The sequence below is a fragment of the Eutrigla gurnardus genome (assembly GCF_963514095.1).
Source record: "Eutrigla gurnardus genome assembly, chromosome: 17".
NCBI lineage: Eukaryota > Metazoa > Chordata > Actinopteri > Perciformes > Triglidae > Eutrigla > Eutrigla gurnardus.
In genome coordinates, this window is record NC_139928.1 from 23650878 (window position 1) to 23674192 (window position 23315).

At 45.6% G+C, this 23315-nt stretch overlaps 1 protein-coding gene across 2 annotated transcripts; it reads left to right on the top strand.

The window, feature by feature from the left end:
- Positions 1–14616: 14616 nt before the first annotated feature.
- tnfrsf11b (tumor necrosis factor receptor superfamily, member 11b) lies at positions 14617–18289 on the top strand. 2 transcript variants are annotated; one of them, XM_084033102.1, is made up of 4 exons: positions 14617–14803; positions 14943–15389; positions 15951–16133; positions 17387–18289. In XM_084033102.1, exons 1-4 carry the CDS (start codon positions 14644–14646, stop codon positions 17722–17724), a joined length of 1128 nt encoding a protein of 375 aa, XP_083889228.1. In that variant the 5' UTR covers positions 14617–14643; the 3' UTR covers positions 17725–18289. The 2 variants fall into 2 exon arrangements, with proteins under 2 accessions (XP_083889228.1, XP_083889229.1); XM_084033103.1 differs by having other exon boundaries at positions 14648–14803; positions 14999–15389.
- The last annotated feature ends 5026 nt before the right edge of the window (positions 18290–23315 follow it).

Below are 23315 nucleotides of genomic sequence, written 5' to 3' on the forward strand. Positions count from 1 at the left end.
CCAAACTTATTTTCTTCAAAAAATGTGAATATGTCCAAAAATCCACCTTAACATGAATACAACCTTTAATAAGCAAACTGTCCTGTTTGTTTAATTTTATGTTGAGAAATTGTGATAAAATAGAATTAAAATATGAATCTGTCAACAATGATTATTTTAATTGTAGTAACCTGAGTGGTTGCTCTCTTAGCAATAATACACGCAGACGCCGGTTACCGTGTTTGCTTTGTTTACTCACACTCCGAGCAGCATACATACATCGGCCAGTAGGCGGAACATTACATGTGCAACACAACAGGTGTGCCTACTTTTTCCCGGGCGGGGTTACACGAGCCCGCTGACAAAGGTTCCGGGGCGCAGCCCTCTAATGCAGCAGTGATATGCATTCACTCTGCAACACTTCTCCCCCTTTAAGTGCAAACCTTAAGAGCACAACTTAGAACATAGACTTGTTAACTCAGTGGTTATAAAGTATTAAAGCATATGTTATCATTTAACTGCATTACTTTTCCTTTTGTTACAATAAACATTTTCATTTGCAGCAGATAGAAACTCCTTTTCTTAACCAACAACAAAACCACTGTATCTTGTTTTAATAAACATTTTTGAACCCTTTTCTTTTTCTTTGCATATTTTTAACAGTTCAACACGTCAGTCTATCTGGAGGCTTGTGTTCCCTCTTTGATCTCCTTAGTTCTGGAGTGAGGTCTCCAGACCTGGGAACAGGGGCAGGTGGGGCAGCCTGCACAGACAGTCCATCAGGTGCCACATTGGTGAGCTCTGACAGTCCCTCATGTGACAACTCAGTGTGCTCTGGTGTCACTGGCACCACAACATAGTCTCCAGAGCTGCTCACACTGTCCTTGTGCGAAACACACTGAGGACCTTTCCCTCCCCCATCATGGCGGATACGCAGGTGATCCTGGTGCCTGCGAACCTGCCGACCATCAGACAAGTCCACCACAAAAGACACTGGACCCGTCCGGCGGTGAATGACTCCTGGCAGCCAGGGCGAACCTGTGGCAAAGTTTTTGACATACACACAGTCCCCTGGGTGAAAAAGTCTCTCTTTAGCATGTTGGTCCCGTCGCGCTTTTTGCACATCCTGCGACCTGACGACTCTTGCTCCGACGTCTGGGCGGAGGAGATCCAGATGTGATTTTGGTCTCCGTCCCAGCAACATCTCCGCTGGGGGCACTCCCGTCACAGTGTGAGGCGTAATCCTGTACTGGAACAGGAAACGGGAAAGCTTGGTTTCCAGAGAGTGTCCCGACATTTTCTTTAGTCCCTCTTTCAAAGTCCCAACAGCTCTTTCTGCTAAGCCGTTAGAGGCGGGGTGGTAGGGAGCAGAACAGACATGACGGATCCCGTTTTTCACCATAAACTCTTTGAAAACCTCACTGGTGAATGTGGGCCCATTGTCTGTCACAATCATGTCTGGCAGTCCATGTGTTGCAAATATGCCTCTAAGTGTCTCTGTAGTAACTGGGGCAGTAATACTTGACATGACATGGGCTTCGAGCCACTTAGAATAAGCGTCCACTAGCACCAAGAACATCCGACCCATAAATGGACCAGCAAAATCCAGATGAAGCCTGGACCATGGACGGCCTGGCCACTGCCATGGGTGGAGCGGCGCTGACGCTGGCATCTTTTGGTTCTGCTGACATTGTGAACACGCTTTTACCTTTTCTTCCAAGGCACAGTCCATCCCAGGCCACCACAGAAACGACCTGGCGAGGCTCTTCATACGCGATATCCCAGGGTGGGCATCATGTAGCTCCTCCATCACTTGTGCTCGCCCCGGAGGAGGAACAACCACTCTGGAGCCCCAGAGCAGACAACCATCAAGCACACTCAACTCCAGTTTGCGCTTGACAAAAGGTTTGTGTTCCTCCTGCTGTACAGTCACAGGCCATCCTTGCATTATCCATCTCTTAACCTGTGATAACACTGGGTCTCTCTCAGTCCATAGTTTGATCTGTTTTGCTGTCACTGGGGAATTTGACAGTCTGTCCATCAGAAAAACAGTCTCTGGGGGCAGGCCAGTGTGGCTTGGCGTGTCAGGGAGAGGCAGGCGGCTGAAGGCGTCAGCATTTGCATTTTCACTACCTGCCTTGTACTCTATACGATACTGATATGCTGACAGGGTTAACGCCCAGCGTTGTATTCTTGCTGATGCCATGGCAGGAATGCCTTTTAACTCACTAAACAGACCCATCAGGGGCTTATGGTCTGTAAAGATGGTAAAGGGGCGACCAAACAGGTAGTGGTGGAAGCGTTTTACAGCAAAAACTATAGCTAGCCCTTCTTTTTCTAACTGTGAGTACCCTTTTTCTGCTGCAGTGAGAGTACGTGACACGTAGCTGATGGGCTTCTCACTTCCGTCCTCCATACGGTGAGAAAGCACCGCCCCCACGCCGTACGGGGAGGCGTCACAAGACAGGATAACATCCTTGCTGGGGTCAAAGTGCACCAGCAGTCGTGCTGAATGTAACAGTCCTTTAACATGCTGAAAAGCTTTCTCCTGAGCCTGCTGCCACTTCCATGAACTGTCTTTATGCAGGAGCTGGTAGAGTGGGGCGAGCACAGTAGAGAGGTCAGGTAAGAACTTTCCGTAGTAGTTCACTAAGCCCAGGAACGACCTAAGCTCTGCTACGTTCTTTGGACTTGGAGCCTCCTTTATCGCCCTCACTTTCTCCTCCACAGGTGACAGACCCTGAGCTGAAATCCGGTGGCCCAGGTATGTGACACTTGGAGCTTGAAAAACACACTTACTGCTCTTCAGACGCAGTCCAGCGTCTGACATCCTCTTCAGCACCTGGTCGAGGTTTCGCATGTGCTCCTCTTCTGTCCTGCCAGTGACCAGGATATCGTCCAGGTAGACAGCGACATGGGGAATGTTTTGAAGCAAATTGTCCATGGTACGCTGGAAAATCGCTGGACTGGATGCGACACCGAAAACCAAGCGGTTGTACTTGAATAGACCCTTGTGTGTATTGATAGTCACATATTGTTTTGATTCTTCGTCCAGCAGCAGTTGCTGGTACGCGTGACTCATATCCAGCTTTGTGAATGTTTTTCCACCTGCTAGCATGGTAAACAGGTCCTCCACACGAGGCAGGGGGTAGGTGTCGAGTTGTGAGGCCTGATTAATTGTCAACTTGTAGTCTCCACATATGCGTATTCCACCATCTTCTTTTACAACTGGCACAATTGGGGCTGCCCAGTCAGAGAACTCAACAGGTTCAATCACCCCCGCTTGCTGCAGCCTCTCTAACTCAGCCTCCACTTTAGCTCTCATGGCATATGGCACAGTGCGTGGTTTGAAAAAGCGTGGCTGTGCTTCGGGGTCCACACACAACTTCACTGATGTGCCCTTGAGGGTGCCAAGTTCATCTTTAAAAACATCTGCATATTTAGCTAGAATGTCTTGTACTACTGTGATGTTTTTGACTTCCCCCCAAATGTCCCCCCAATTTAGGCGAACTTTCTGCAGGAGATCACGACCCAACAAACTAGGCCCCTCCCCCTCAACTACTAGCAGTGTAGCCTTAGCTTTTTGTCCATGATACTCAATGTCCACATCTATAGCGCCCACAAGTGGAATGCACTCACCCGTATATGTTTTCAGTCTTATATTAGTCTCTTTTAGTTCAGGTGCACCATCTGAGTTCCACAACTTGTGGAAAGTGCCTTGACTAATCACTGAAACTGAGGCACCAGTGTCCACTTCCATTTTCAGTTTACTGCCGTTTACCTGAAGTGCTGTATAGATGGGCTCAGCCCGGGGCTGACCAGTGACATTGAACATGTTGAATGAACACTGCTCCTCGTGCTCTTCACTCTGCAGGTGATGTGTGTTCATCTTGTGCTTTGGTTTTCCCCATTCTTTCCTTTGTTTATTTTTAGCTCCCCTGCACTTTTTAGCAATGTGTCCTTTTTTCTGACAGTTATGGCAAACCGAATCCTTAAAACCACAGTCATTTGCGAAGTGAGCTCCCCCACAACGATAACACTCCACGGACTTTAATGGCTTGCCTCTTTTTTCTTTTGACACCAGATGAACGGCGCATGGCTGCGCACCGCCGTTAGCATTTTTAATGTCTTTAGTGTTGTTAGCTGCTGTTTCCATAGCTTGGGCGATCTCAAGCGCTCTTCTGAAAGTTAGCGTGGCTTCTCCCAACAAACGGCGCTGCATGCCGTCGTCATTAATCCCACAGACTAACCTGTCCCGCAGCATGTCCTCCAGCACAGCACCGAACTCACAGTGCTCCGACAACTGTCTCATCTCCGCGACAAACGCAGCCACTGTCACTCCCGGCTTGCGTGAATGAGTGTGAAACTTGAAGCGCTGAACAATTACAGATGGCTTTGGGTTGTGGTGATTCTGCACCATGGTCACCAGTTCTTTGAAGCCGATGTCTCCCGGTCTCCGCGGCGTGGCAAGATTGCGGATGAGCTTGTACGTCTTGGCCCCGCACACACTGAGGAGAATCGACCGCTGTTTTCCTTCGTCTTCGATGTCGTTGGCGAGGAAAAAGTGCTCCAGTCTCTCGACATACTCCACCCAGTCGCCGTCCTCCTCGACAAACTCGGTGAGCGAACCGACGGTAGCCATTACTGTTAACTGCGCGCCAACTTCTTCTTCGACTCATACGGTAACTTTACCTACTCGGCATAAATCCTCGGCTTGACTTGCGTTTTTAATCCTCGTCGCCAGTGTAGTAACCTGAGTGGTTGCTCTCTTAGCAATAATACACGCAGACGCCGGTTACCGTGTTTGCTTTGTTTACTCACACTCCGAGCAGCATACATACATCGGCCAGTAGGCGGAACATTACATGTGCAACACAACAGGTGTGCCTACTTTTTCCCGGGCGGGGTTACACGAGCCCGCTGACAAAGGTTCCGGGGCGCAGCCCTCTAATGCAGCAGTGATATGCATTCACTCTGCAACATTAATGTCTTAGCATCGTATCCATCCATCACTACAAAGTCCTGTTATTCATGAACTATAGGCTGCACTACACATTATTATTGGTTAATAAGGAACATTATATGATATGTAATAGGGGGTCCCTCCACCAGGTCTCTGTAGGCCTTGGGGGTCCCTCCACCGGGTCTCTGTAGGCCTTGGGGGTCCCTCCACCAGGTCTCTGTAGGCCTTGGGGGTCCCTCCACCAGGTCTCTGTAGGCCTTGGGGGTCCCTCCACCGGGTCTCTATAGGCTTTGGGGGTCCCTCCACCAGGTCTCTGTAGGCCTTGGGGGTCCCTCCACCGGGTCTCTGTAGGCCTTGGGGGTCCCTCCACCGGGTCTCTGTAGGCCTTGGGGGTCCCTCCACCGGGTCTCTATGGTCTCTAGAGGCCTTGGGGGTCCCTCCACCGGGTCTCTATAGGCCTTGGGGGTCCCTCCACCGGGTCTCTGTAGGCCTTGGGGGTCCCTCCACCGGGTCTCTGTAGGCTTTGGGGGTCCCTCCACCGGGTCTCTGTAGGCCTTGGGGGTCCCTCCACCGGGTCTCTATAGGCCTTGGGGGTCCCTCCACCGGGTCTCTGTAGGCCTTGGGGGTCCCTCCACCGGGTCTCTGTAGTCCTTGGGGGTCCCTCCACCGGGTCTCTATAGGCCTTGGGGGTCCCTCCACCAGGTCTCTGTAGGCCTTGGGGGTCCCTCCACCTGGTCTCTATAGGCCTTGGGGGTCCCTCCACCGGGTCTCTATAGGCCTTGGGGGTCCCTCCACCGGGTCTCTAGAGGCCTTGGGGGTCCCTCCACCGGGTCTCAATAGGCCTTTGGGGTCCCTCCACCGGGTCTCTGTAGGCCTTGGGGGTCCCTCCACCGGGTCTCTAGAGGCCTTGGGGGTCCCTCCACCAGGTCTCTGTAGGCCTTGGGGGTCCCTCCACCGGGTCTCTGTAGGCCTTGGGGGTCCCTCCACCGGGTCTCTGTAGGCCTTGGGGGTCCCTCCACCAGGTCTCTGTAGGCCTTGGGGGTCCCTCCACCGGGTCTCTGTAGGCCTTGGGGGTCCCTCCACCGGGTCTCTATAGGCCTTGGGGGTCCCTCCACCGGGTCTCTGTAGGCCTTGGGGGTCCCTCCACCGGGTCTCTATAGGCCTTGGGGGTCCCTCCACCAGGTCTCTAGAGGCCTTGGGGGTCCCTCCACCGGGTCTCTATAGGCCTTGGGGGTCCCTCCACCTGGTCTCTAGAGGCCTGGGGGTCCCTCCACCAGGTCTCTAGAGGCCTTGGGGGTCCCTCCACCGGGTCTCTATAGGCCTTGGGGGTCCCTCCACCAGGTCTCTGTAGGCCTTGGGGGTCCCTCCACCGGGTCTCTATAGGCCTTGGGGGTCCCTCCACCAGGTCTCTGTAGGCCTTGGGGGTCCCTCCACCGGGTCTCTATAGGCCTTGGGGGTCCCTCCACCGGGCCTCTAGAGGCCTTGGGGGTCCCTCCACCGGGTCTCTAGAGGCCTTGGGGGTCCCTCCACCAGGTCTCTGTAGGCTTTGGGGGTCCCTCCACCAGGTCTCTAGAGGCCTTGGGGGTCCCTCCACCGGGTCTCTAGAGGCCTTGGGGGTCCCTCCACCGGGTCTCTATAGGCCTTGGGGGTCCCTCCACCGGGTCTCTAGAGGCCTTGGGGGTCCCTCCACCGGGTCTCTATAGGCCTTGGGGGTCCCTCCACCGGGTCTCTAGAGGCCTTGGGGGTCCCTCCACCAGGTCTCTGTAGGCCTTGGGGGTCCCTCCACCGGGTCTCTATAGGCCTTGGGGGTCCCTCCACCGGGCCTCTAGAGGCCTTGGGGGTCCCTCCACCAGGTCTCTAGAGGCCTTGGGGGTCCGTGGAAGGCCTCTGCTCTCGAGTGACTTCGTGTTCACCTCCATATCACGGGCTTTTATTGTGAAAGGTAAGAATGGAAGCAGTCATTTATTTTTTGGTGTGTTTTTCAGGGTAATTACTTTTCTGTTTTTCGTGGTAATTTTTTTCTGAATTATCGCGATACTTGGAATGGAAGCAAACATGGCCAGCTTGTCCAGTTTAATCCAGTTTTACTTTGATCTGGGTTTAAGACACTGGGAGATAGTCCTGTCTTTAAGTCATATAGATGGTATTACTATTAGTTTGTCGACTTTACGCAGGCACCTGAAGACTTTGCGGTTGTTCAGAAGGAAAGTGCATTCAGATCTCCTAGACATAGCAATGTTTCTCCAGGATCAGCTGGACATATGGAATGCTCCATGGGTACAAGATGGTGCGTTTGAAATGCATTCAGGCTGGCTACGTGGTGACTCAAGAGACAATCAGGAGACTGCTGAAATTATTGGATCCACACGGTGTGCAGCTGAGGTGCCGGAATCGCCTTCGGCAGCGTACGTCCCAGAATCCAGGCCCAAACCTTTTGTGGCATGTAGACTGGTATGATAAACTCAAACCGTACGGGATCTGCATCAATGGTGCAATAGATGGGTTTTCACGAATGGTGATATGGCTACACGCCTACTCTACAAACAGTGACCCCAGGATCATTGCAGAATACTTCATTGATGAGGTGTCATCGAGGTTACATTGAACAAACGCAGATGTTCTTGATCATCTGGACTACTTTTCACACAGATGTTATCTGTATGCATCACGCACAGTTCTGGATGAACCTGTTCCCAGATTTAAAAGACTCCTTGTCTGGTGACTTCCTGGACAAAAGTCTCATTCAGTTCACATGTCTTGAAATAATAGAGGTAAGAACTGCAATACGTTTATGTTGTTTTTTCCCCATAGTGCTATATTATGTCAGAATAATACTGTGACACCTGCTTAGCTTAGTGGTTAAAGTATTCAGATGTTTTACTTCACAAAAAGCAGTAGTACCAGCCTGTGTAGTGGGTTAGTTTTAGTGTGGTACTAATATCATAGGGTCTACTGATATTAGTGAAAAAGAGCTCACTCCATGTAGGCTATATTCAAAACCTCAGTACAGGGAAAGGACAGTATTATCAGCAGTATATATTCAAAGTACTTAAAGTACAAAATGCAATGAAATGTTCCTGTCAGTGTTTTGATGCTTTTAATTGCATAATACAGTTTATTATTGCAGATGTTTAAGTTGGAGCTGACTTGAACTCCATTACTGGCTAGTTTAATGATCATGTGTGAACTGATTTTCCCACATCTTTAGAGAGAACTGCAGGAAGTTGTTCACCTCTGGAACACTCACAGAATCCGCCCATGCAGAAAGGCTGTGTCTCCAGGTGGGCGCCCAGTGATGATGTACACCCTACCCAACGTTTTGAGACAGAGAGTACCTGAAAGAGGGATCCCAACAGAAGACAGAAGCCTTCAGAGAGGACCTGTGACGATACAGTGTTTGACATTTGCTGCCTAGCCATGGTCTTCATCCACCCACCTCTCCAGATGAAGCCCTCACATACGAGCTCAAACCTGCTCTGCTGGATCAGATGACTGGATGTCAGCCTCCACATAAGGGTAGAAAGTCTGATGGACCATGCATCTCTGTGTGAACTCTTTACGAATGGACATCTCCCATTTGTGGTTCGTATATCCTCTTTCTATTCATTATGGAAAAATTACACATCATAATAAGTGCTGGCACTTCAATAGCTGCATATGAAATATCGCATCACATGTTACATGTTGTGAAAAAATGGAAAATCTTGTGTGCATTGTAAAAACACAAAGGAGTCATTATCAATGATAACTAAAGCAGGTTCTAATATCTTGTCCTTAATGGTGAGTATACTGAATTTCAGATGTAGCTCTTACAGACCTGTTAATACTGAGCAGTGAAACCGTTTTCTCTTTGGATATTTAGTTATTGTTTATTGTAGCATTTAGGAAATATACCTTCCTGTTTCTTTGTTTCTCTCATGAAGTTACTGTATGTCATTTGCAGCCAAACAATTACATGTAACAATATTTGGTGAATATGTGTTTATCTAAAATTAGTTGGTGATTATCATGTCATTTCTTAAACATATAAACAGATCAGATCAACTATTGTTATGTATTTGAATGAAATGTCACTCTATAGATTTATGTTGAAATGCAGTTATCAATAAACTTTCAGCAAATGAAGCATAGGATTATCTTTTATTTGATAACTTTAACATTTCACAATACAAGCACCCCATAATAAAAGGAACACGTCCAATTTTATGATTGTGGATGGAAACATATCACGTCTCATGACTCCTGAACTACATGACTCAACAGTAAAGACACGATCTGTTTGAGGACATTTGTACAAAACCAGACAGCAAGCTGTGATTCTATTTGTAAAAAAACACCGTTTTTAGTGTAACGAGCAGATTCAGTTTCTTAAATGAGGACAGTCTTTTCTTCTCTGTTTTTCCATACAGAAACCATCCAATCCTGTCACCACAGGCTGGACTGTAAGAAGCCATCGTCTATTTCTCCAATTACCCAGCTGTCAATCTGCAACAAAAACAAAAAGTATACATTAGACATGACAAAGCTTGAACTATATTATCTCCAAGACTAGTTACTTCTGTGCTAAATTCCAGGACAACCAATTATAAATGCCTAAGGCAGATGATAACAAAAACAGCTTTTGAAGCTATGACTTGCATGATCCTGCTGCATTCTCTGAATACTCTCCTCAGGAACACCTCTGTTGTGAAGAAAGTCCACAGACCATCATCTCGTGGGAGGGTTGAGGATGTAGCCATGCTGGCACTGCAAAAATGTAGGAAAAAGGCAGAATCTATATTAAAAATGTTGTTGCACCAACAATGAACATGTTTAAAATTGCCACGGCCAATTGTATCAGGAAGCATAAATCATTTTGTTTAAAATGGATGTTTCATGTCTTGACTGTTGACCTATAACACGCTTACTCAAATCACCACCAACACTGCTTTGTATCGTGTCCTTTAGTGATGAAAGCCTTCACTGTTATTCATAAAACATAACTTTACTCTGATAGTACAGAAGACTGCTTAGAGTGGGCTTTTATTAGTAGTATTATTGTTATTATTATGATTACTAGATTGGGAGCTTTGTAACATAGGGTAAGAGTAACTCGTACTTTACCAGTAAGCAGGTGCAAAAACGTTTTACATTCTAAATTGTTTTATTCAACATATGGCCTATTCAAATAATTATGTGCATGGACGTTTCATGCAGGATCCTTCCTCAGTGTGTTTCAGGTATGCATGCATGTATTAAATACATAGGAAATAGCAAAGGGGAGGGAGCCCATGAGCAAACCACAGCAACCTCAGCAACTCAAAACACTCGTCATGGTCCGTCAATGGTGTCAATATAGTGACTAGTCTACTGGCAACGTTCTGTTTGTTTATATTAAACAACTTCTATGTTAGTATGTCTCCACAGTGTTAGTGTATATTATTAGCATATAACCTAATGTTATGACGAATGGCTCGTTTTATTTGTACAAAGCCAAGAAAGAAAGGCGATTCATTTTTGATGAGCAATAATGTCCAGCATGATGGCAACACTACTGTTAGCTTACCTGACAACTGAAATCATGCCCATAGACATGTTCGTCCATTCATTACCTGCTACATTGAGCAATAGGCTTACAATAGAAGTATAAAGTCTAAAACATAACAAGAGTATCATTACATGCGTTACCTTTATTGACCCGGTAGAAGTTTGAAGATGGGGCATGTATGTGTGGGGCAGGAGTCGCCATACATCCACAGGAGTCACTTGCAGGTTGGATGTTCTCCTGGGATTTCAAAGTATCTCGATAATTCAGAAAAAAATTACCCCGAAAAACAGGGAAAAATTAATCAGAAAAACAAGGAATAATTAATCAGAAAAACAGGGAAAAAATTACTCAGAAAAACAGGGAAAATGTAATCAGAAAAACAGGGAAAAAAATATTCAGAAAACAGAAATAATTACCACGAAAAACAAACCAAAAAATAAATTACTCAGAAAAACCGGAGTTTTTTTTTTCAAGTGAATGCGCTTCCGTAATAAGGTTTGCCGTCTCTGTGTAATACGTCCGTTCCACACGCCGTCGGCTGCAAGAGAGTCTCTGAAATAATCTTTCATCTGCCGGTCCTCATGCTAATGCTAATTGCTAAAAAAAAAAAATCTCTTCTTAAAACTGAGAAAATGAATACATAAATAAATAAATAAAATGATGAACAAAAATGTACAAACAATAAATAATTATTATAGTTATAAAAAATAACTAAAGAATAGGAATCAAAATAAATAACGATACGATAAAATAATGTTGCAGAACGTAAAGATAAAGAAAAATGCTGTAGTTGCTGCAGGGAAACAGAATTGCGGTTGTCAGTAAACCCATGACAGCAACATTTTCCGACGTCTATCTTTGGATGAATAAGAGATGCAGCAGGAAAGTCCCAGACTGAGTGACCCTGGTCTTCCTGAGTCCGGGACCAGGGATCAGGGTCAAGCATGACCAGAAGTGGTGCTCCAGTCACCAACAGGAAACGCTCGTTGAGTTATGTATTTACTTTTCTGCGTCAGCGTGGGGGTGAGACAGGGGGGAGGGGGTGAGACGGGGGGGTGAGACAGGGGTGGAGGTGAGACAGCATTAAAACCAAACCTCACCTGTGGACTTGTTAAAAAACACCAACACACCCAGCGGGACTGTCATCATGATATCATCATGATATCATGATGATATCACGATGATATCATCTGGTCCTCATCACTTTCTCATGAACTGTGGAAACACAATTACAAGTTCAAGTCTGCAGTAAAAGTAAAAGTAGGTTTAATTTAGTAAAACATTTACGTTTACGTTTACATTTAGGGCATTTAGCAGATGCTTTTACCGAAAACGACTTACAATAAGTACATTTGTCAGAAAGTAGTACAACAGTATATATCAATATTCTGTGTGTGTGTGTGTGTGTGTGTGTGTGTATATATATATATATATATATACAGTAAGTTATATCTTCATGTTGTATGAACATTCCTTGCAGTAGAACTTCATATTGCATACTAAATATTATATACATTACTTTGATGAAGTACTATCACTAACTTATTATTAAATATCACACTTGTGACCATGTCTCCAAATTACCAGGTGAAATGAATTAATGCATAACATCCGTTTGATGCTATAAAAGACAAGATATATGCCACCTCTATGGGCGACCCTGTATATATATATATATATATATATGGTACCATAAAGTTATCACATAAATTAATAAATATATATTTTTTAATCTAATGATTTCATTTTGATATTGAATTACATTGAGATATTTATATGGGCATAAATTCAAATAAAAACATTATTGTGATCATATATATATATATATATATATATATATATATATATATATATATATATATATATATATATATACTGTATATGTATATATACTTTTCAAAATTAATTTATTACCCATTCATTTTTTGTGGCCTCTTGTATTCCCAACACCTGTTTGCGGATGACATCACCGGATGCCATCACCGCCTCTTCCTCGCTCAGTCTGATTGAAGCGTCACTAATCCCACCGCGTCCGTCCACACACACAAAGCAGCTGCTCATGCAACGTCTACTGCCATCGCCATCGCCAACACATGGTTGTCTGTATTCGTCCTCTCCCGATGACACCTCTTAAATCCCTCGTTGAGCCACGTCATCCACGGCTGTTTCCCAGGATGTTGACAAAAAACGTAACATCTGGTAAAACCTCGTAAAACTCAGCTTGTGAGCTGGTCATGAGTTGTTCCTAAGAAAGAAAAGTTTGCTAACTCGTGATAAGTAGCACTGCCATGAGGTTTGATTCTGAGTTAAATATATCAACAATTTCCACTAAATTTGTTTCCGATGTTCCAAGAAGAATAAGCTAACTCACTTTGAAGATTTTTGACGCTGACTTTCGTGATTTTAGAGCAAAATATCGAAAACAAAGGGTTTGTTTATTTAACAGAGTTCGGCTCATAAAATCAAACTGTCTTTGAGAATGAGGAAACGCCAACCGCGGGGTTTCCTGCTTCCTGCTGCAGGGGACTCAAGAGGGGAAACCCTGTTTGGCTCCGTGTTCTACTACCCTTATATAATACCCCTTATATTAACCCTTATATAATACCCCTTATATAATACCCCTTATATTAACCCTTATATAATACCCCTTATATTAACCCTTATATAATACCCCTTATATTAACCCTTATATAATACCCCTTATATTAACCCTTATATAATACCCCTTATATTAACCCTTATATAATACCCCTTATATTAACCCTTATATATCACCCCTTATATAATACCCCTTATATTAACCCTTATATAATACCCCTTATATTAACCCTTATATAATACCCCTTATATTAACCCTTATATAATACCCCTTATATTAACCCTTATATATCACCCCTTATATATTACCCCTTATATTAACCCTTATATAATACCCCTTATATTAACCCTTATATATCACCCCTTATATTAACCCTTATATATTACCCCTTATATTAACCCTTATATAATACCCCTTATATTAACCCTTATATAATACCCCTTATATTAACCCTTATATATTACCCCTTATATTAACCCTTATATATCACCCCTTATATTAACCCTTATATATTAACCCTTATATATTCTAAACCCTTATATATTAACCCTTATATATTCTAAACCCTTATATATTCTAAACCCTTATATATTAACCCTTATATTAACCCTTATATATTAACCCTTATATATTCTAAACCCTTATATATCACCCCTTATATTAACCCTTATATATTAAAGCAGTGGTGTGTTTTGTCCACAAGATGTCAGCAGTCTGTTTTCTATAAACAAACATAAACATAATACAGGATGCTTCACTGCTGGAAAATCACATCATTCACATAATTCACATTATATTTTTTCAGCACTGATACCCATCTTTTAATTGATAAGCTGTTATTTGATTGATTAAATATATGAATATGATCGAGACAAACAATTCAATTCAATGTTATTTATAGCGTCATATCACAACAGAAGTCATCTCAGGACACCTAACACATTGAGCAGGACTAGAATACGCTGAAGATTTCCAGAGTCAACACAACTTCAAAGTCCCAACATCACCAGGAGCGTTACAGCGACAGTGGAGAGAAAAACTGCCTTAATAGGCTTTTAGGCAGAAACCTGGTGCAGCCCAGACCCTGTGTTTGGTGTTAGTAGTATAGTAGTAGTATTAACAGAAGTAGTAGTATTAACAGAAGAGATGGTATCAACACCTGCTCAGCCAACACGACCACTATAACTATTATTAATCATCATTTACTAACAAATCTTTTCTGTCTTTTCACAAATCTGTCCATAAGACAAATAACTGATTAGAATGATTGTTTAAGTATTGAAATGAATAAAAATTAGACAATATTTACCACAGAGGGCCATGATGTGTGATTATACCACTTTAAACTTTACATATACTGATATTAATAATTATTATTTTATAATATAGGAATAACCATTATGATAATAAATACAATTTATATTCTTATTAACAGACACAAACAGAAGATTTCTGTATTAAATAAAATAAATAATGATGGTGGTAAAATTAAAAGGAATATTCATGTGTGAAATAAGTACCCTGGCACTCTTGGCAGCCTGTCTGTTTGTGATCGGGGATGACTCTACCTTCGTCATGATGACGGCAGTCCAATCAAAGATTCAGACATGCATCTTCATAAATAGCGCGGTGGAGGCGGAGAGAGAGCACCATCCCTCCACCATCCCTCCATCATCCATCCATCCATCATCCTTCTATCCTCCATCCTTCCGACCGAGCCTGCAGCAGCACGACGGTATGTGGATCCTCACTTCTATGTTTAAATGTGTTGTTGGCTTTCTTTACGCGCATCCCTCTGACTTTTACGCACCGACCTGGTCCCAGTCTTAGTCCTGATCCCAGTTCGTCCTGATCCCAGTTTGTCCTGGTCCCAGTTCGTCCTGATCCCAGTCCTAGTCCTGATCCCAGTCTTTGTCCTGGTCTCATCCAGATGTTGGCACCGCTGTTCCCGCTGGCGCTGCTGCTCCTCTGCCTGCGCGTCGCCGCGCCGGTCCCGACCTTCACGGACACGGACCCGCTCACGGGCACGTCGGTGGAGTGCGACCGCTGCCCGCCCGGCACCCACCTGCGCGCCAGCTGCACGGCGACCCGCAAGAGCGAGTGCGCGCCCTGCGCGTCGGGCTCGTACACGGCGCTGTGGAACTATATCTCGAAGTGTCTGAGGTGCGGAGTGTGCGCCCACAACCAGGTGGTGAAGAGGCCGTGCTCCGCGGACCGCGACTGCGAGTGTGAGTGCAGAGCGGGATTCTACCTCCAGAAGCGGTACGACACGTGCTTCCGCCACAGCGCGTGTCCGAGCGGCCAGGAGGTGCTGACGGAAGGTAATTCATTACACTCAATACTAAAAGTGTTGTAGAAAATCATGAACTTCAATGTTTCTTAAAAATATAGATTTAAAAGTCAAGGAAATGAAATGTATAATAAATACATATTTGAACTAATGGCTGTTATTTGACTATTTAAAATGTAGTTGACAAGCTGGCTTTTTAATACCTGTTGCTGTTTATACTTAGGACCTATTATGTTGTTAATTCATTAATCCTAAGCATGACTCACCATGGGAGATGTGATCCTTGTCAGCCTATAAACTCCACAGGCACATTTTACCTCCAACCAAACGATCTCAGGCTGTTACCATGGCGACAGCAGTTTAGAAACAAAGCCTGGATTTAAAAGCCTGGCTGAGAGCTAGGAATCACGTTTCAGAGACTGTAGTTCACTGCCACCTAGAGGCAAATCACTGGAACTGCATCACAGGATAGAAATCTGTCACACTGTGTTGCTGTATTTTTTATAAATCTGATCAAATGTGATTTTTCAAATGCGTAGAGAGAAGACACCACATGTACAGACCACTGAAAGCCTTTACCGTGTCTCCTCAGGTACAGCCGAGAAGGACACGGTGTGCCGCGATTGTCCCCCGGACACCTTCTCCAACACCGTCTCCACCCACAAGAACTGCACGCTGCACAGGAGCTGCGCCGCCGCCGGGCAGCAGCTGGTGCTGAAGGGATCCAGCTGGCACGACGCCGTGTGCAGAAGCTGCCACGAGCTCAGGTCAAAAGGTCAGTTCACCTGCCGGTGGAGGAAGCCCGGCTACGACGTCAGCTTTTCAATGTCCCAGTTACTAGAAGAAACGCACAAGTCAAGTTCGTTAGAAAACACCCATGATATATACGATACCATACCAAACACAATACAGGATACACGATACATGATACGCTACACGATGCATGATATGATACACGATACCATATGCAACACAATACACGATACAATACGCGATATGATACGTGTTACAATACGATACACAATACACGATACACTATACACGATACGATACGCGATATGATACGTGTTACAATACGATACACAATACACGATACACGATACCTGACACAATACAGGATACACAATACCATACACGATACACAATACCATACACAATACACGATACACGATACACGATACCATACACAATACACGATACACAATACCATACACGATACACGATACCATACACAATACACGATACGCGATACCATACATGATACACGATACCATACATGATAGCATACACGATATGATATGCGACACAGTACACAATTCCATACACAATACACGATACACGCTATGATACACGATACACGATACCCGACACAATACCATACACAATACATGATACGCGATACCATACGTGGCACAATACACAATATGATACACGATACGCGACACAATACACGATACATGATACGAAACACAAAACCATACACGACACGATACGATACGCGATATAATACGTGATACAATACGATACATGATACCATACAAGATACCATACACGCTACGGCATGATACACGCTATCATGTATCATGATACAATACGATGTGACACGATACGGCACGATCCTGATAATAAGATACGATACATAATACAATAAACAAATCATATTACGATAAACGATATGATAAGATATACATGAGCGATGCAATATATCGTGTCTCCTGCTACCTTGGGGTCAAACACCATCTCTTCAGTTTTCCGTGATATTAAAAGAAGCTGCATGTAATTTGAGTCTAATATTCGGGATATGAAAAGGGTCGAGATAATGGGATCTTCCATAGAGATGTGAAAGACTACCAGCAACCAGACAGATAGATTCGATAATTATTGCTATAACATTATCGCCGTGTTGCTGAGGCAGTTACAAAGAAAGGCTGCATTCAAAGACCCTCTGAAATTCAACACACTTAATTTCATTTCTGTCTCTTTCTCAGGCCAACATTTCTGATCGATTATCTTCTTTATTTCTTGCAGACGGGGGAGACTACCTCAGAGAAATCATCCCAGCTTTCTTCGTTCACCATAAAATCAACATCAAGCGTCTTCGTCGGATCGTCAGCAAGCTCCCGTCGGAGGACGGCAAAAAGGAAGGAGCTTCAGAACTCAACCTCTCGGATCTGCATCTACGGATCAACGCATGGGTCGCTTCTGCCACGGCGAGTCAGATCCGGCAGCTTCCCGGGATCGTGACCAAAACCGGGGTGACCAGCACCGGCGAGAGACTCCAAAACAAGCTGCAGAGAATCGACTCCAATGTGAATCAGCTGTGTGATCTGAGGAATGAGGTGGATGTGATTGTGATGTCAGAGTAGGCTGAAGGAGAACATATCGACTTCTAGGGACCAAAGAGTTTGAGTCCAACATTTTTCATGTAGTTTAAAAATTGCTGCCCTATTCAAAATGCACTATCAATGCAGGCTTTTCTACTTTGTATTCATGAAAGGAGAATACCGGTTGAGTCGGAATAGAGATCGCATTTTGGGTTTTAACTGTACTCTTTAAGAGATACACCTGGGTTCTTGAAGCAACAAGCATTCAAACACAAGATTCTGCTATTTGTGGGGCTGAAAACAGAGAGAGAACCTGAAGGACTGACAATTCTAACTTTTACTAACTAAAACCGGTATTCATCTTTAAAGAGTAAAAAGTGTTGGACTTCATGATATCTACCTCTTCCTATGTACGAATTAATTTATTTGCTATTTATAGAAATATAAGATTGTCAGTTACATCCTATGAGGTACAAGTTGGAGTTCTTGTGTTTGACATTGACATGATTTGTATAGATTAAAAATGCGTAGAAATGTAGGTGCAGGTGAAGCTGCAGCATGCGTGACTGCTTGAACAATGCTCAAATAAATTTTATCAGAAATGTAATCATTGTTCACCTTTTTTTTTAAGTTCAGTTTATTATGAACCATCCATACCATTACTATCTAACACCATCCATGTAACTTTGTCACATGTGGCAACCATGTACCCGAGTGGACTAACATTACATATGGAGTTCCTCAAGGCTCAATCCTTGGGCCTTCTTTATTCAACATTTTCCAATCATACACAACTTTAAATCCCATATCACAACATGCAGATGACATCCAATTCTCTCTGCAAATCCACTGAACAATACATCAATAACACAAATTATAAGAATAATAAAATCCATTAAAAAAATTCACAGTGACCTTTGACTTCAGACTTCAGACCTTTGACTTGGACATTTGTGCCAAATTTGACGACATTTGCTCAAGTCGTTCCTGAGCTATCACAAGGATTTGATCTTCACCAAAACCACCACCAAAATAACTTTATTTACTTTGAGTTCCACATAAACAGTGGGGGAAATAATTATTTGATCCCCTGCTGATTTAGATAGTTTTCCCGATTACAAAGAAATTAGCAGTTTTATGGTACATTTATAATGTAACAAGTAGAGACAGAATATCAACTAAGAAGTCCAGAAAAAACACATGATATAAAGTTAAAAATTAATTTGCATTCAAGCAAACAAAATATTTTATCATTTCATTTTGTTCACTTGGAGGCAAATTAATTCATTCTTTATACGGACTTATATTGGACTTCTTCTTCTTTGATATTCTGTCTCTATTTGTCGAAATAAAAGTACCATTAAACTGTACATTTCTTTGTAATCAGGTCTGAATGTACACGAGTCCTGACTTAGATTACCAGGATAAATACTTCATGTTCTGCACGGCCTTTGAAAGTATCACAGAAACGCACCAAGCAAAAAAACAAATAATCTTGAATACGGTACTCATAAGTCATAAGGTCCCCCTTCATAAATAAAGGATACATAAATACAAGGTAACTTCTAGAGTTGTAAAACCAGGCTCTGTCTTTCACTTAGCGTGAAAGCGAGCTAGACATCAAGTCCCCTGTGATGATATTCATAATCCCGACAATGGAAATACACATTCGTCAAATCTGAATTTGAAACAGAAAAATGAAAAAAAGAGGGAGATTTTATAATCCAGATATGTTGATGGAACTGTGAAGGTTCCTGTTTTACCTCCTGCCCTGGTAAAACACACTGAGGAAGGTGTGTGTGTGTGTGTGTGTGTGTCTGAGGTTAACGTGGTGGAACTTCTGCGATCATGAAACTCTTGCGTAATACTGAGTATCCAGTAAACATCACATTTCTGAGGTTCCTCCCTGAATGCTGCAACACAACAACACACTGCACTCACATTCAGCATGTAAGGATTTTAAAATAAACTAATTCAAATTCTAGAAATGTTAATAATAAAGAAAAACGCTGAAGAATATCTTGAAATAACTTTTTTGGCGTTGGAACCAGATTGAAAAAATCTCACCGAGGTTTTAAAGGAAGAAAGAAAACTGACTTCTGTTTGGGTTTCTTTTTTATTGTGAAAGAAGAAAAATAATTAATCTTGTCAAGCGTCATTTGCATTATTATTGCGTCGTTAAAATCTTGTGTTGAACGTGTTATCACTCTTAAAACCTCTGCACGAGCACAGCAACACGATGACAGATTCTAGTTCTCTGGATTCTTAATGTCGGAGGTTGTGAGGAAAGGAATCCTTCTGGGTGGAAGCCCATTTACTGACCCGTAGACATATGTATATGTTGAGACTGACCGTCCAACATAAACACATGGAGGCCGACGGCAGCGACGTCTTCTAGTGAAAGACTGAATGTCGGGCTTGAAGTGAACGTTCCTTGGAAACCTTAAATCATCCTGATGGTTTCACTGGCATTTAGAAAATAGTTTCCAGGAAAGCAGACAGACATCATTGTCCTCCTATTTCTCTATGGTTTATGAAGGCATGAGAGTCCTCTCTCCTCTCATAACACCACATATTCAATTCTTCATAATGTCCATGAGCTGAAGTTCCAGTCCAGCTGAGTCATACTCATTTATTTCTTCCATTTAGGAAACAAGGAATCATTTTACTTCTCCGTGCACATAAAAGGCCCACTTTAAATATGAAATAGAAGGCGTGTTGGTAGAGCACTAAATTACTTCTCGGTTATGTTTTGCTGACTCATATGTTCCCATTTCATCTCATTCCCAAATAACGTTCCCACACAAAGAATCTTCTAGTTTCAGTCCGCAGGAGGAACATCATCAGTGCCGTTTTTTATTAAACCTAGCCAACTCGTTTTGTTGCCTCAACCTAACTATGATGTTTGCAGTGTTTTTGTTGTTGCTTTTTCATTTTGCAGGATGCATTGTTGCATATGGACGGTAGGCCCCAGCGGGGCCCCGCCACCTCCTGCCACTCATGTGATCTTCTGATCTTCTTCAGATCCTGTAATCCCTGCTTCCTGTATTCCAGCAGCAGCAGCAGCAGCAGCCTGAGGGGAAAGGCTCCGTCTGCTTCTTACAGGAAATCACTCTGACCTCCGGTGCCCTCATCGCTCCACCTCATCGCTCCTGAAGGGCCGCCAGCTCCCGTGGGAGCTTGTTATTCCTGTCTGCTCATCTGATGACGCCTGCTACTGTAATGATACTCCGCCGGCTCTAAAGAAACCATGCTAGTGTCATAATAGAGTCAAGCATCCTTCATCCTTCCAGCTCGAGGAAGGGCAGGTATCAGGAAACACTGATGTCAAAACATGACTGGATATTAAAGGCCTTTCATTATTTAGTCCAGGAAGAACGGATCCAATTAGTAACCAGGAGGCAGTTTGGGAAGGCTTATAAAAAACTCATAAAAAGGAGTTAGAACGCACTTAAAAACACGGCTGAGATGTTTTTGTTAGTGTCTGACAACATTATGGAAATATCCCAAGAGAAAAAAACATTTTTGTGTCCAAGTCCTGCACAAAGTCAAAGGGGTCCAACCCGGCCTGTCAAGGGGTCTGAACCAGCCTGTGAAAGGGGTCCAAACTGGCCCACCAAAGGGTTCCGAACCAGCAATAAAAATAATGTCAGATTTTGGAATTGCCTTCCTTTTTTTTAATGATGTTAAATAATCGTAATCGACTTGATTTGATCTCGATTGAAGTAAAGTGAAAACTAAATTAGAGACAGAATATCAACAAGAACATACGTGCACAAAGAATACGGCATTGTGTTTCAAGCTAGCTTCTAGGACCGGGTCTACCACACCAGACCGGACCCCCGGGTGCAGGACCGGGTCTACCACACCAGACAGGACCCCCGGGTGCAGGACCGGGTCTACCACACCAGACAGGACCCCCGGTGCAGGACCGGGTCTACCACACCAGACAGGACCCCCGGTGCAGGACCGGGTCTACCACACCAGACAGGACCCCAGGTGCAGGACCGGGTCTACCACACCAGACAGGACCCCCGGGTGCAGGACCGGGTCTACCACACCAGACAGGACCCCAGGTGCAGGACCGGGTCTACCACACCAGACAGGACCCCCGGGTGCAGGACCGGGTCTACCACACCAGACAGGACCCCCGGGTGCGGGACCGGGTCTACCACACCAGACAGGAGCCCCGGGTGCAGGACTGGGTCTACCACACCAGACAGGAGCCCCGGGTGCAGGACCACCAGGTCTACCACACCAGACAGGACCCCCGGTGCAGGACTGGGTCTACCACACCAGACAGGACCCCCGGTGCAGGACTGGGTCTACCACACCAGACAGGACCCCCGGTGCAGGACTGGGTCTACCACACCAGACAGGAGCCCCGGGTGCAGGACCACCAGGTCTACCACACCAGACAGGACCCCCGGTGCAGGACTGGGTCTACCACACCAGACAGGACCCCCGGTGCAGGACTGGGTCTACCACACCAGACAGGACCCCCGGTGCAGGACCCGGTCTACCACACCAGACAGGACCCCCGGGTGCAGGACCCGGTCTACCACACCAGACAGGAGCCCCGGTGCAGGACCGGGTCTACCACACCAGACAGGACCCCCGGGTGCAGGACCGGGTCTACCACACCAGACAGGAGCCCCGGGTGCAGGACCACCAGGTCTACCACACCAGACCGGACCCCCGGGTGCAGGACCGGGTCTACCACACCAGACAGGACCCCCGGGTGCGGGACCGGGTCTACCACACCAGACAGGACCCCCGGTGCAGGACTGGGTCTACCACACCAGACAGGACCCCCGGTGCAGGACTGGGTCTACCACACCAGACCGGACCCCCGGGTGCAGGACCACCAGGTCTACCACACCAGACAGGACCCCCGGTGCAGGACTGGGTCTACCACACCAGACAGGACCCCCGGTGCAGGACCCGGTCTACCACACCAGACAGGACCCCCGGGTGCAGGACCCGGTCTACCACACCAGACAGGACCCCCGGGTGCAGGACCACCAGGTCTACCACACCAGACCGGACCCCCGGGTGCAGGACCGGGTCTACCACACCAGACAGGAGCCCCGGGTGCAGGACCACCAGGTCTACCACACCAGACCGGACCCCCGGGTGCAGGACCGGGTCTACCACACCAGACAGGACCCCCGGGTGCGGGACCGGGTCTACCACACCAGACAGGAACCCGGGTGCAGGACCGGGTCTACCACACCAGACAGGACCCCGGGTGCAGGACCGGGTCTACCACACTAGACAGGAGCCCCGGGTGCAGGACCACCAGGTCTACCACACCAGACCGGACCCCCGGGTGCGGGACCGGGTCTACCACACCAGACAGGACCCCCGGGTGCGGGACCGGGTCTACCACACCAGACAGGACCCCCGGTGCAGGACTGGGTCTACCACACCAGACAGGACCCCCGGGTGCAGGACCGGGTCTACCACACCAGACAGGAGCCCCGGGTGCAGGACCACCAGGTCTACCACACCAGACAGGACCCCGGGTGCAGGACCGGGTCTACCACACCAGACAGGACCCCCGGGTGCGGGACCGGGTCTACCACACCAGACAGGACCCCCGGGTGCAGGACCGGGTCTACCACACCAGA

Excerpts from the sequence above, each read along its gene's own strand:
- tnfrsf11b (XM_084033102.1), top strand. The coding sequence starts at position 14,644 with ATGATGACGGCAGTCCAATCAAAGATTCAGACATGCATCTTCATAAAT. Across the intron at positions 14,804-14,942 it reads GAGCCTGCAGCAGCACGACG|TTCGTCCTGATCCCAGTCCT; the intron begins GTATGTGGATCC and ends TCCTGGTCCCAG. Across the intron at positions 15,390-15,950 it reads CCAGGAGGTGCTGACGGAAG|GTACAGCCGAGAAGGACACG; the intron begins GTAATTCATTAC and ends GTGTCTCCTCAG.